At 43.4% G+C, this 14,391-nt stretch overlaps 1 protein-coding gene across 6 annotated transcripts in view; it reads left to right on the forward strand.

Annotated features, from left to right (window-relative positions):
• Nucleotides 1–1,772: 1,772 nt before the first annotated feature.
• LOC110496558 (collagen alpha-1(XVI) chain) overlaps nucleotides 1,773–14,391 on the forward strand; it is a 134,745-nt gene continuing 122,126 nt past the window's right edge. For 4 of the 6 annotated variants that reach the window (XM_036953307.1, XM_036953311.1, XM_036953312.1 and 1 more), the window contains exons 1-2: nucleotides 1,800–2,045; nucleotides 13,947–14,064. In XM_036953307.1, the coding sequence (XP_036809202.1) occupies nucleotides 13,986–14,064 (79 nt within the window). In that variant the 5' untranslated portion in view covers nucleotides 1,800–2,045; nucleotides 13,947–13,985. Of the gene's footprint in view, nucleotides 2,046–13,946; nucleotides 14,065–14,391 lie in introns of all 6 variants that reach the window. The other 2 variants (XM_036953310.1, XM_036953309.1) reach the window with 2 other exon arrangements.

The following is a 14,391-nucleotide window of genomic DNA, read 5'->3' on the forward strand; positions in this document are numbered from 1 at the left end:
CTCAGTAGAATCTGTTCTCTGGACCGCTGTATGGCTGGGTCTCAGTAGAATCTGTTCTCTGGACCGCTGTATGGCTGGATCTCAGTAGAATCTGTTCTCTGGACCGCTGTATGGCTGGATCTCAGTAGAATCTGTTCTCTGGACCGCTGCATGGCTGGATCTCAGTAGAATCTGTTCTCTGGACCAAATAAAGGTAAAATAAAAAATAAATGGCTGGGTCTCAGTAGAATCTGTTCTCTGGACCGCTGTATGGCTGGATCTCAGTAGAATCTGTTCTCTGGACCTCTGTATGGCTGGATCTCAGTAGAATCTGTTCTCTGGACCGCTGTATGGCTGGGTCTCAGGAGTCTACTGCTACTGAATGCACATCATCTCATCTATAATACACACTACTACTCTCCAATGTAATTGCATCTTTTTTTATACATTGCTTTCCTTCTCTTTCTCTGTCTCTCTCTTTTGCTCTTTATTTATTTTCTCTCTCTTTCTGTCTGCCTCCCTCTCTTTCTGTCTCTCTACACTTGTTTATTTATCTCCCTCTATCCCCTTCCTCTTGTCCTCTTTCTGACCCTCCATCCCTTTGTCTGCCTCCCTCTCTTTCTGTCTCTCAGTGTATCTATCCCTCTTTCACTTTCTCTCTGTCCCAATCTAGATTGTTCCACTGTGATTCTTCTCTTGTACAGAACAGTGTAGTAAGGAAACAAGCCCCTCACTGTGAAGTGTACAAATAGATGTGTCTGCTTCCTGATCGATGACATTCACTGTCCGATAGTGTGGATCAGGGAAACTGGCCTACATGAGATTACAGAGGCAGAGTATTCATTAAACGTGTGTGTGCGTGTGTGTGTTTGCGTGTGTGTGTGTGTGCGTGTGCGTGCGCGCGTGCGCGTGCGTGCGTGTGTGTGTGTGTGTATGTGTGTGTGTGTGTGTGTGTGTGTGTGTGTGTGTGTGTGTGTGTGTGTGTGTCTGTGTGTGTGTGTGTGCGTGTGTGTGTGTGTGTGTGTGTGCGTGTCCTTGTGTGCATGCCAAGAGGTTGCCAACAACTCGCAACATAACAAGGACGCCAAGAGAACAGATAATTGTATCTACTTGCCTGTTTCTTTATTTACTTTTTGGAGTTACAATCAATTCAAATTATTTTGATATGACCATAAAAATGAACCATTCATTGTGAATGGCCAGGTAAAGGGACATTATATTGTTTGCTGGCGATAAAACCAGTCATGGTTGCAGCTGGACTCATCTGTCAATCATTAAAACGATTAAATTGAAGATTAGTGATGAAGACGATAATGATGATATAATGTATCACTTATTAATTACAACAATAACAGACCACAAATAGCTGCATGTTTTGCAGATAGAATTGTTAACATTGCATATAAATTGTGTTTATAAAACAGTTGTATCTACACCACATTATTTTAAGTGAGGAGACAGAGTAGCTTTAGGCCTGACTATAGCAATGACATCGTCTTATCTTGTGGCAGACAGTCGACCACGGCGGCAGAACGTGAGTAGTTTACAGAGATGTATCAAAAGAACCCGACTTGTGAGAGACGGAGAGAGCTGTACTGACTTGTATCATGGATGACCTGGCTGAGTGTAACGTAGGGGGATAAAAGGAAACAGGCAGGGGAGGGAGAGAGGGGTATGCTCGCGGCTCATTTTCCAACGCTGGACCAGGTGATGTCACTACTCGTTCTAACTGGAGGATGTCCCAGAGAAAACGAGACGAGGGGGGAGAGAGAGAGTGAGAGAGAGAGAGAGAGAGAGAGAGAGAGAGAGAGAGAGAGAGAATAACGTTTTTTCGAACATCAGCAAGCAGAAAGAGGGGAGGGGAAAGGAGTTGGACATGATCACTCTGGCAGTAACTTTTTCTTTCCCCTGGTAAGAAGGCTACAACAGAAAAAGTATTGAAGGGAGAGAACAGTGTGGATTACAACGGGACAGCAGTAAATTATTTTTTACCTGCCTCGGCAGCATATAGGCTACTGTAGATTTTGGATTAATGTTGTCGTAACTGCAGAGATCTAACAATAGTTGTAAGTATGGATAACCGTTTTTTATCGATTGCAGTTGCGCTGAAGCAAGTCATTTTTGTCAATAGCGCATGTCTCACCAAGGCTACTCATAGCTCTTTAACGATAGGCCTACAATGCATGTATTGTTATCTGGTCTGCATTTCATATCTGTTTTCTACTGTTCAAGCATATGGCCTGGGGACTTGCTGTAGCTAATAGAATAGCAACATCTATTTATCATTAATCATAGGCTTCTAAACGTTGAGGTGTTTAGAAACTAAACAATTTAATCGGCTTGCCTTTACACTCTAGCTTTGTAGGTGATTGTGTAACGAACAACTTTCTGACAGCAATTAGGCTACAAGCAACTTCACATGTTATGACTGAAGTGGTTAACCAAGTGGGTAGCCGATTAAACTCAACTCCACGATTTACCATGGAGTTGAGCGTCGACTAGTGTGGGCGAACTGAAGCTTTTTATTAACATCTATTGATTTCAGCACTCAAAGAATATTCTTTAAAAAACATAATTTTATGTGACATCGGGTGCTCCAGTCCGCCCACACTAGTCGCCCCTCAACTCCATCATAAATCGTGGAGTTGAGTTTAGTCGGCTACCAAGTGGGACTGTTGGCGCACGCAATATTCAATACACAGTAGCCTTACAATATGAGGGGAAAGCAAAACTGAATGTAGCTAGTTGTGTAGTGGCAGCTTAATCCACGTATAGATTTGGTTGAAAAGTGAACGTCTGTAACTGCGCATAGGTCACAGCTGGCTTTCTCGTTAAGTCTAGTTTCACATGGTGGCTGCCCATGCTTTTTGCCCAAGGGATAATAAATATCTCTGCATTCAGAGACGTGTGGTTTTGGCACGTGGATTTAAGGGACAATCACGTCTGAAATGTCAAAGTGGAAAGTTCTCATGCAACAGGTTGATCAAATTAAGATCTTACATTATTATGTTCACAAATCGCATATGGATAACCAATTCTATGCAGCTCAACCAAAACGCGGAGCAAATCTTTACAGGAATGGAATGGATTTGTATAATGTCCCACTATGCGTTTTCTACTGCCTTGAGGCACCTGATTATCTGTTGCTTCTAGAATTAACTCACATTGGAAACTTGCCTGATGTCAACATAAGAGACTATATATTTCTCTCGTGACCCCATATTCCAACGTGGTCTCAGAGCATTTCGTATTATACTAACCTTATTATTCTGTACATTAATTATATGTACATTTTGTATGATATGTGTTAATTTGTGGATGTCCATCATGCATTTCGTATGATATGCTATGAATGCAATTTGTACAATATGTAACATATTGTTACAATATGTTATGAATTTGCAAAATGTATGACATGTTACGTATTCCAATTTGCCGTGGCTAACATTAGCTACGTGGCTAATGCTAACATTAGCTAGCTGGCTAACTTTAGCCCTAGGGTTAGTTCTTCAGGTCATGTTTAAGGTTAGGAGTTAGGTTAAAGGGTTAGGGGAAGGGTTAGCTAAAATGGTTTAGGTTAGGGGAAAGGTTGGCTAAAAGGGATACGTTTAGGGGAAGGGTTAGCTAACATGCTAAATAGTTGCAAAGTAGCTCAAAAGTAGTAAGTAGTTGCAAAGTTGTTAATTAGCTAAAATTATAAAGTTGTCCATGATGTGATTCGAACACACAACCTTTGGGTTGCTAGATGTTTGGGGTATATCCTTTAGTAACCTATCTTAAGTAACCTATCTTATGTAACCATACCAAACGTAACATGTCATACTAATTTGAGTGGCCCTGATTTATGTTTACTATGTTAAGTATAGTCTATGAGACCCGTGTGTATTATTTCCCTCCTGCATCGGTTGGCTGTAGTGCTTTGGCCTTTTCAAATAGCAACGGTTTAGTCAAGCCTCAAACCCTTCCCTTGAGGTTGAACAACGAAAACATGTGTGAATGTGATGTCAGCCAACCTAAAAGAGTACTTTTTACACATGAGTTGAAAATTAGAGACAGACCATGAGTTCTAGCAAAAAATCTAGTTTATTCTGCAGGCCTAGAAGTGGAGCGATGGTAGGCCCATGCGGTAGACTTCAGTTACAGCAACCATTTTTACACGCACACACACATTGTCTACTTTTATTCCATTTTTTTGTAGCTTTACCCCTTTTTCTCACCAATTGGTTGTTACAATCTTGTCCCATCGCTGCAACTCCCGAACAGACTCGGGAGAGGCGGAGGTTGAGAACCATGCGTCCTCTGAAACACGACCCTGCCAAACCGCACTACGTCTTGACACACTGCTTGCTTATCCTGAAAGCCAGTCGCACCAATGTGTCAGAGGAAACACCATACAACTGGCGACCGTGTTAGCGTGCAAACGCTCCCCTAACCCAGATAACGCTGGGGCAATTGTGTGCCAACACATGGGTCTCCCTGTCGAGGCTGGCTGTGACACGGCCCGGGATCAAACCAAGATTTGTAGTGACGGATCAAGCACTGAAATGCAGTGCCTTAGACCACTGCGCCTCTCGGGGGCCTAGAAATATGTTAAATGACCAGAAAATATCACGTGGCCCATTATATTAGGCTATGTGTATTACTGGGCTGTAGTTTGAAGAGAGCACAGTTCGAGAGACTTGCATTTTGAGTTACTTTATATTTATTCAGACGGAGACAAATATGAGTGATCAATATTTATTTATTGGCAGTGATGTAAACTATAACCTAATCTTATTTAGGAAGCACATTTTCTTGGAAAATGCCCAGTGCCCATGCATAGGCTATAACCTACTCTATTTAACTGATACCACACACGCCTGATCTCGCTGGCTTAAATGGCTAATGAACTTGAAGCAGCAAGAATGATGAGATCGATACTTGCACTCGCTACGTTTTGCGTATAGTATACCTACCTTTTAGGAGGATGATTAGCATATAGGATATAGCCTACCTTTTAGGAGGATGATTAGCATATATGATATAGCCTACCTTTTAGGAGGATTATTAGCATATAGGATATAGCCTACCTTTTAGGAGGATGATTAGCATATATGATATAGCCTACCTTTTAGGAGGATGATTAGCATATAGGATATAGCCTACCTTTTAGGAGGATGATTAGCATATAGGATATAGCCTACCTTTTAGGAGGATGATTAGCATATAGGATATAGCCTACCTTTTAGGAGGATGATTAGCATATAGGATATAGCCTACCTTTTAGGAGGATGATTAGCATATAGGATATAGCCTACCTTTTAGGAGGATGATTAGCATATAGGATATAGCCTACCTTTTAGGAGGATGATTAGCATATAGGATATAGCCTACCTTTTAGGAGGATGATTAGCATATAGGATATAGCCTACCTTTTAGGAGGATGATTAGCATATATGATATAGCCTACCTTTTAGGAGGATTATTAGCATATAGGATATAGCCTACCTTTTAGGAGGATGATTAGCATATATGATATAGCCTACCTTTTAGGAGGATGATTAGCATATAGGATATAGCCTACCTTTTAGGAGGATGATTAGCATATAAGGTATAGCCTACCTTTTAGGAGGATGATTAGCATATAGGATATAGCCTACCTTTTAGGAGGATGATTAGCATATAGGATATAGCCTACCTTTTAGGAGGATGATTAGCATATAGGATATAGCCTACCTTTTAGGAGGATGATTAGCATATAGGATATAGCCTACCTTTTAGGAGGATGATTAGCATATAGGATATAGCCTACCTTTTAGGAGGATGATTAGCATATAGGATATACTGTAACTAGGAAAGAAAAGGTAGGCTACTTAACTTGAAGCAGCGAATGCTGAGAGTGTGTGAATAATGGAACAAAGATGTCCCTTTAATGCAATAGGATAAAGCATACACACAAAAAAAAATCCAAATGATTTGCTGGACATCAAAAATGTTTTTTTATCCCAAAGTTGACTGTCTGAACAACAATCCAACCGCAGTATGAAAAATGCCAACTGTGCTGCAATGATCTCTGGTGGGACCCGCAGACATGTCTATGTTTGTTAGACTATGCAAAAGGCTGCAAAATTCTCAAAACAATTGTTCCCAGTATCCTTGCATTTCAAAGTGCAATTTAAGACAGAATGTGATATTTACAGAGCATTTCCCTGACTCAATAGTGACTTGATAGAACTACTAAAGATGCACTGTCGAACGTTTGTATAATTTCAGCCAGTCGAAAGTATCGCTTGAGATTCGAAAGTGGTCCCCGGAAATTGTGCACTATGTCACATATGTGCAGAAATGTGCATCAAGTCACTGCTCTCTATCTCTCTCTCTCTCTCTCTGCTGTGCCCATTGAGCCGTTGGGCCTGTCCTGCACCTTATTGGATAAAGGTGGGCAGGCTTTTGCCAGCAGTCACTCTAATGACGAGGGCTGAAGCTCATTGGCTTAATCTCAAATTACTAGGGCTGGCGCATGTGGGGGAAAATGTAGCGAAAATGGCGCTGCACAGTAATTCTGCTCATAGATTATGCATGTATGAACTGCACATTGACACATCCAGCCCAAAGCGGGAGGTTTAAAAAATACTTACGAGTCAAAGTACCGTTCAATCTCTTTAAACGGGAACTGTAACTGTAAGGCAATGTTTCTTCTGCTTTGGCTTCTCATTATGAACACTCATGATAACTTCACTTTTTGAACGCAGCCCAGAGGAGATATAGTAACGACTTGTCACTGTTTATTAAATGAGCCATCCTTTGAATACTGTCTCCCTTTTAATTTGCTCCAATCTTGGCTTAACCTGGGTCAGTGAATATTTGGAGGGACTACTGTAGCCTAAGGACATATTATATTTAGTTACTCTGTCTGCCTTCATTCCATGTCTCACGTTGCAACAGGTCTGAAACACATGAATGCTTAGCCTATTAATCACAGACTGGGTTGAATGAGGTCCTAGTGTGTGTTTGTGTGTGTGTGTGTGTGTGTGTGTGTGTGTGTGTGTGTGTGTGTGTGTGTGTGTGTGTGTGTGTGTGTGTGTGTGTGTGTGTGTGTGTGTGTGTGTGTGTGTGTGTGTGTGTGTGTGTGTGTGTGTGTGTGTGTGTGTGTGTGTGGTCTTAGCCTTTAGGGGCCTGACCCTACAGAATGGATTTGAGGTTGTTTTCACAGCACAGCACCAAGTCCACTCCTCAGTGTCTGAGAGGGATAAGTCCTGTGATTGGGCTGTCACTCAGTGAGGTGGGCATGTGACCGAAGACCTTCCAAGAGGAGCTGCAGTTTACACACAGCAGCACACAGCACACTAATGCACTTTGTCACACACATCCTATACAAACAGTACAACATCATTATACCACATCTGTATTGATGTTATTACACACAAATTATATATCGTAATGTTATATCAAATGTTACTCAATGGTTAAGTTGACACTCACCGGTCATGTGTGTGTCCGACAGTCTGTCTAAGTGTGTCTTAGGTGACTTTCAGAGCTGTCTTTTCCCCCTCCTGTTGTCCTGTGTTTCTTCCACAGACAGACAGCCAGTCCCTCCTGAACAGCGAACACAGCCTTTATCTGTTATGGCCAGCTGTTAGAACATACTCTGAGAGAAGAAAGAAAGAGATCTGTGGATCTGTTGGGGCAGTAAACGAATTGGAGTGGGTCCAGGGTGTCTGGGAGGAAGGTGTTGATGTGAGCTAACTTGGGATGTGTTCATTCTTTTTCATTTTTATGAGTAGATCTATCCTGAATAGGCTAACCCGTTGACATCAATGCTTTATGTCTGACAAAAGTTATGCAGGCGGTTGGACGGGTCTCAAGTTGGCCCTAAATGATCAGGAATAGACATATATTATGTTCTTTCATCGCCTTGCAGCTAGTTAGTTCTTCTCTGGAGGACTCAGACTCTTCTCCTAAATGACCCCTCCTAGGGTTCTGGTCAAGACTAGTGCCCTGTATGGGTAACACTAGAGTGTCTTTTGAGATGTAGGTAGTCTAAATCGAGACAGATTGGAATTCAAAACAGGGTCATACTATGACCCAGGGGTTTGTGGGTAATTGCTTGTCCTGGATAGGTGGGTAAAGACTCCCAGTCTGTGTTTTTGTCTGTCTTCAGGGGTTTGCTGTACCTGGAAACATAGGAGTGGTATGTGTGTGTATGTGTGTGTAAGTAATCGTTACTGAGGCTGCCTGTGTCTGTGTCAGGGGACAAGCTACACTTTCACAATCATTATAACTGATCTTCTCCAGCTGAGCCTAAAGGGCAATGTAGTTGACGTGTTAGAAAAGTCACAAGTGTGTGTGTGTGCGTTTGTGTGTGCGTGCTGTTGTCAGGCCACATGTGACCATCTGGCGCTGGTGGTTGGCTATAACGCTGTCGTGGCTCCAGTGAAATACTCCCCAGATGTACACTAAGTTGTTTGTGTGTTTTTGCCTTTGTGCATTTCTTCTGGGTCTGTTCTTTGTACTTTCATGCATGCACGTATAGCGTTTGTTTATGCAGGTTTATTTTTATGAGTTTGTGCCTTTGTGTGTGTGTGTGTGTGTGTGTGTGTGTGTGTGTGTGTGTGTGTCAGTATCCAGTCACAGCTGGTCAGGTCCAGATGGACACTATAATGAGGATCATCAGACTACATTGAGTGACATTTCTCCCAAATGAATACTGGCCGTCAGTTAGCTAATTAATATACACATACTGTACCTAATCACCTTTTCAACCTCATCTTCAACACTTCAGATCTTAGCTATTATGATAATCAGGACAGTTTTTTTTATATACAGTATGTTTTTAGTTGTTCTGTTTTACCCACTTTTTCTCCACAATTTTTTGTGATATCCAATAGGGATCCAATTTCAATCTTGTCTCATCGCTGCGACTACCCAACGGGCTCGGGAGGCGAAGGTCGTGTCATGCGTCCTCTGAAACATAACCCGCCAAACCACGCTCAAGTGACGCCTGTAGTGACGCCTCAAGCAACGTGATGCAGTGCCTTAGACCGCTGCGCCACTCGGGAGGCCCCCCAGGACAGTTTTCTATGAATATTTTGGCTCGATGTGGGATTCAAACCTGCAACACTGTTGGCTCAACGCCAATACAACTAGTTCCTGTGTGGCCGATGTGAAATGGCGAGGCCAGGCTGGGGCGAGGAGAGGGACGTAAGCTATACTGTTACACCTGGAACACTGTTGGTTCTACACCAATACAACTAGGTCCTGGACCACTGTTGGTTCAACGCCAATACAACTAGTTCCTGGAACACTGTTGGTTCTACACCAATACAACTAGGACCTGGACTACTGTTGGTTCTACACCAACACAACTAGGTCCTGGAACACTGTTGGTTCTACACCAATACAACTAGGTCCTGGACCACTGTTGGTTCTACACCAATACAACTAGGTCCTGGACCACTGTTGGTTCTAGACCAATACAACTAGGTCCTGGAACACTGTTGGTTCTACACCAATACAACTAGTTCCTGGAACACTGTTGGTTCAATGCCAATACAACTAGTTCCTGGAACACTGTTGGTTCTACACCAATACAACTAGTTCCTGGAACACTGTTGGTTCTACACCAATACAACTAGTTCTTGGAACACTGTTGGTTCTACACCAATACAACTAGTTCCTGGAACACTGTTGGTTCAACGCCAATACAACTAGTTCCTGGAACACTGTTGGTTCTACACCAATACAACTAGTTCCTGGAACACTGTTGGCTCTACACCAATACAACTAGTTCTTGGAACACTGTTGGTTCTACACCAATACAACTAGTTCCTGGAACACTGTTGGTTCAACGCCAATACAACTAGTTCCTGGAACACTGTTGGTTCTACACCAATACAACTAGTTCCTGGAACACTGTTGGCTCTACACCAATACAACTAGTTCCTGGAACACTGTTGGTTCTACACCAATACAACTAGTTCCTGGAACACTGTTGGTTCAACGCCAATACAACTAGTTCCTGGAACACTGTTGGTTCTACACCAATACAACTAGTTCCTGGAACACTGTTGGTTCTACACCAATACAACTAGTTCCTGGAACACTGTTGGTTCTACACCAATACAACTAGTTCCTGGAACACTGTTGGTTCTACACCAATACAACTAGTTCCTGGAACACTGTTGGTTCTACACCAATACAACTAGTTCCTGGAACACTGTTGGTTATACACCAATACAACTAGTTCCTGGAACACTGTTGGTTCAACGCCAATACAACTAGTTCCTGGAACACTGTTGGTTCTACACCAATACAACTAGTTCCTGGAACACTGTTGGTTCTACACCAATACAACTAGTTCCTGGAACACTGTTGGTTCTACACCAATACAACTAGTTCCTGGAACACTGTTGGTTCTACACCAATACAACTAGTTCCTGGAACACTGTTGGTTCTACACCAATACAACTAGTTCCTGGAACACTGTTGGTTCAACGCCAATACAACTAGTTCCTGGAACACTGTTGGTTCTACACCAATACAACTAGTTCCTGGAACACTGTTGGTTCTACACCAATACAACTAGTTACTGGAACACTGTTGGTTCTACACCAATACAACTAGTTCCTGGAACACTGTTGGTTCAACGCCAATACAACTAGGTCCTGGACCACTGTTGGTTCTACACCAATACAACTAGTTCCTGGAACACTGTTGGTTCAACGCCAATACAACTAGTTCCTGGAACACTGTTGGTTCTACACCAATACAACTAGTTCCTGGAACACTGTTGGTTCTACATCAATACAACTAGTTCCTGGAACACTGTTGGTTCAACGCCAATACAACTAGTTCCTGGAACACTGATGGTTCTACACCAATACAAGTAGGTCCTGGAACACTGTTGGTTCTACACCAATACAACCAGTTCCTGGAACACTGTTGGTTCAACGCCAATACAACTAGTTCCTGGAACACTGTTGGTTCTACACCAATACAACTAGTTCCTGGAACACTGTTGGTTCTACACCAATACAACTAGTTCCTGGAACACTGTTGGTTCTACACCAATACAACTAGTTCCTGGAACACTGTTGGTTCTACACCAATACAACTAGTTCCTGGAACACTGTTGGTTCTACACCAATACAACTAGTTCCTGGAACACTGTTGGTTCTACACCAATACAACCAGTTCCTGGAACACTGTTGGTTCAACACTGTTAGGTTCTAATTTTTAGAGTACAAACTCAACAGACACTATGAAAGCTTAACCAAGTTTTTTCTCCCAGAGGGTCAATACAGCTGTATTAGACAAAGACATTGTTCACACAAGCACTGATATTTAACTATTTCTCCTAGGCTGAGTCTCCTCCTACACATCTGAACAAACCTTTGTATCTGTATTGCTAGGCAGGAAACTAAGTGATACTGGCCATAAACTTTTCTTTCTCCCTTAACGTGACCTGACCTGACCTCGACCCCTTCATCACTAATCAATGACTCTCTCCTCTTATGCCTGCCACGTGATCTCTTTCCCTAGACTCAATACATTCCAAGCCTAATTGCACCCACTATATACTTTCCTCCTACAGCTCACCATTAACCTCTGGTGTAGCCCCTCGGCTATGGCACCCCTCGTTTCTCTATTACAACTAATGATTCATAACATTTAAAGTTCAGAAATCCAAACCTATCAACACCAATACAACTAGTTCCCTGCAACACTGGTGGTTCAACACCAATACAACCAGCTGACTCAGTATTAGTTGAGTGTAAATGGTTGTGTAGTCTCTTAAATCAAATCAAATCAAATTTTATTTGTCACATACACATGGTTAGCAGATGTTAATGCGAGTGTAGCGAAATGCTTGTGCTTCTAGTTCCGACAATGCAGTAATAACCAACAAGTAATCTAGCTAACAATTCCAAAACTACTACCTTATAGACACAAGTGTAAGGGGATAAAGAATATGTACATAAAGATATATGAATGAGTGATTGTACAGAGCGGCATAGGCAAGATACAGTAGATGGTATTGAGTACAGTATATACATATGAGATGAGTATGTAAACAAAGTGGCATAGTTAAAGTGGCTAGTGATACATGTATTACATAAAGATGCAGTAGATGATATAGAGTACAGTATATACGTATACATTTGAGATGAATAATGTAGGGTATGTAAACATTATATTAGGTAGCATTGTTTAAAGTGGCTAGTGATATATTTTACATCATTTCCCATCAATTCCCATTATTAAAGTGGCTGGAGTTGAGTCAGTGTGTTGGCAGCAGCCAATCAATGTTAGTGGTGGCTGTTTAACAGTCTGATGGCCTTGAGATAGAAGCTGTTTTTCAGTCTCTCTGTCCCAGCTTTGATGCACCTGTACTGACCTCGCCTTCTGGATGATAGCGGGGTGAACAGGCAGTGGCTCGGGTGGTTGTTGTCCTTGATGATCTTTATGGCCTTCCTGTGTCATCAGGTGGTGTAGGTGTCCTGGAGGGCAGGTAGTTTGCCCCCGGTGATGCGTTGTGCAGACCTCACTACCCTCTGGAGAGCCTTACGGTTGTGGGCGGAGCAGTTGCCGTACCATCCTGTCGGGTGATACAGCCCGACAGGATGCTCTCAATTGTGCATCTGTAGAAGTTTGTGAGTGCTTTTGGTGACAAGCCAAATTTCTTCAGCCTCCTGAGGTTGAAGAGGCGCTGCTGCGCCTTCTTCACGATGCCGTCTGTGTGGGTGGACCAATTCAGTTGGTCTGTGATGTGTACGCCGAGGAACTTATAACTTACTACCCTCTCCACTTCTGTTCCATCGATGTGGATAGAGGGGTGTTCCCTCTGCTGTTTCCTGAAGTCCACAATCATCTCCTTAGTTTTGTTGACGTTGAGTGTGAGGTTATTTTCCTGACACCACACTCCGAGGGCCCTCACCTCCTCCCTGTAGGCCATCTCGTCGTTGTTGGTAATCAAGCCTAACACTGTCGTGTCATCCGCAAACTTGATGATTGAGTTGGAGGCGTGCGTGGCCACGCAGACGTGGGTGAACAGGGAGTACAGGAGAGGGCTCAGAACGCACCCTTGTGGGGCCCCAGTGTTGAGGATCAGCGGGGTGGAGATGTTGTTGCCTACCCTCACCACCTGGGGGCGGCCCGTCAGGAAGTCCACTACCCAGTTGCACAGGGCGGGGTCGAGACCCAGGGTCTCGAGCTTGATGACGAGCTTGGAGGGCACTATGGTGTTAAATGCCGAGCTGTAGTCGATGAACAGCATTCTCACATAGGTATTCCTCTTGTCCAGATGGGTTAGGGCAGTGTGCAGTGTGGTTGAGATTGCATCGTCTGTGGACCTATTTGGGCGGTAAGCAAATTGGAATGGGTCTAGGGTGTCAGGTAGGGTGGAGGTGATATGGTCCTTGACTAGTCTCTCAAAGCACTTCATGATGAAGGAAGTGAGTGCTATGGCGCGGTAGTCGTTTAGCTCAGTTACCTTAGCTTTCTTGGGAACAGGAACAATGGTGGCCCTCTTGAAGCATGTGGGAACAACAGACTGGGATAGGGATAGATTGAATTTGTCCGTAAACACACCAGCCAGCTGGTCTGCGCATGCTCTGAGGGCGCGGCTGGGGATGCCGTCTGGGCCTGCAGCCTTGCGAGGGTTGACACGTTTAAATGTTTTCCTCACGTCGGCTGCAGTGAAGGAGAGTCTGCATGTTTTGGTTGCGGGCTGTGTCAGTGGCACTGTATTGTCCTCAAAGCGGGCAAAAAATTGATTTAGTCTGCCTGGGAGCAAGACTGTGTGTATTACCTGTTTCTTACAATGTGCTCTCATATCAAATACTGTCATTTTTTATGTTGACTCTCCCTCTCCACCTCCCTTTCCTCTATATCTCTCTCCATCTCCTCCTTCTCTCTCCCTCTTTCCAACCCCATATCCCTTCCTCCCCTTGTTTCTCTCTCTCTCCCTCTCCCTCCCTCTCTCCCAGGTAGCAGTCGAGGTGTGTGTGTATCCAGAGGAGTGCGTCATGAGGAATCTCCGCTTCCTGGTTCTGCTCACCCTCAGCCTCAGCCTCTGGTCATGTGACCTGGGAGCATCATCCAAAGGTGAGTCTATTTTTATCCACACGGTAGAATCTGGTATACGGTCAAATGCGATGTGTCCCAAGTCATTGCTTTTGCCAGAAATCGAATGTATTATCTACTTCACATGTCTTCTGCCTTCACTTCAGACTTTTACTTCAAATGGGTGGGTGGGTAGATGGGTGTAAGTGTGTACGTGACCACGCCTGAGTGTGTGTGATTGAGGTTTGTAGCTGTCTGGTCTAGCTGTGGTAGAAAGGCCATGTGTTTTCAGTATGTGGTACCCATTCATTACATCTGTGTGTGTGTGTGTGTGTGTGTGCGTGCGTGTGTGTGTATCTGTGTATCTGT

This window comes from Oncorhynchus mykiss, chromosome 18 (genome assembly GCF_013265735.2).
Source record: "Oncorhynchus mykiss isolate Arlee chromosome 18, USDA_OmykA_1.1, whole genome shotgun sequence".
In the NCBI taxonomy this organism is placed as follows: domain Eukaryota; kingdom Metazoa; phylum Chordata; class Actinopteri; order Salmoniformes; family Salmonidae; genus Oncorhynchus; species Oncorhynchus mykiss.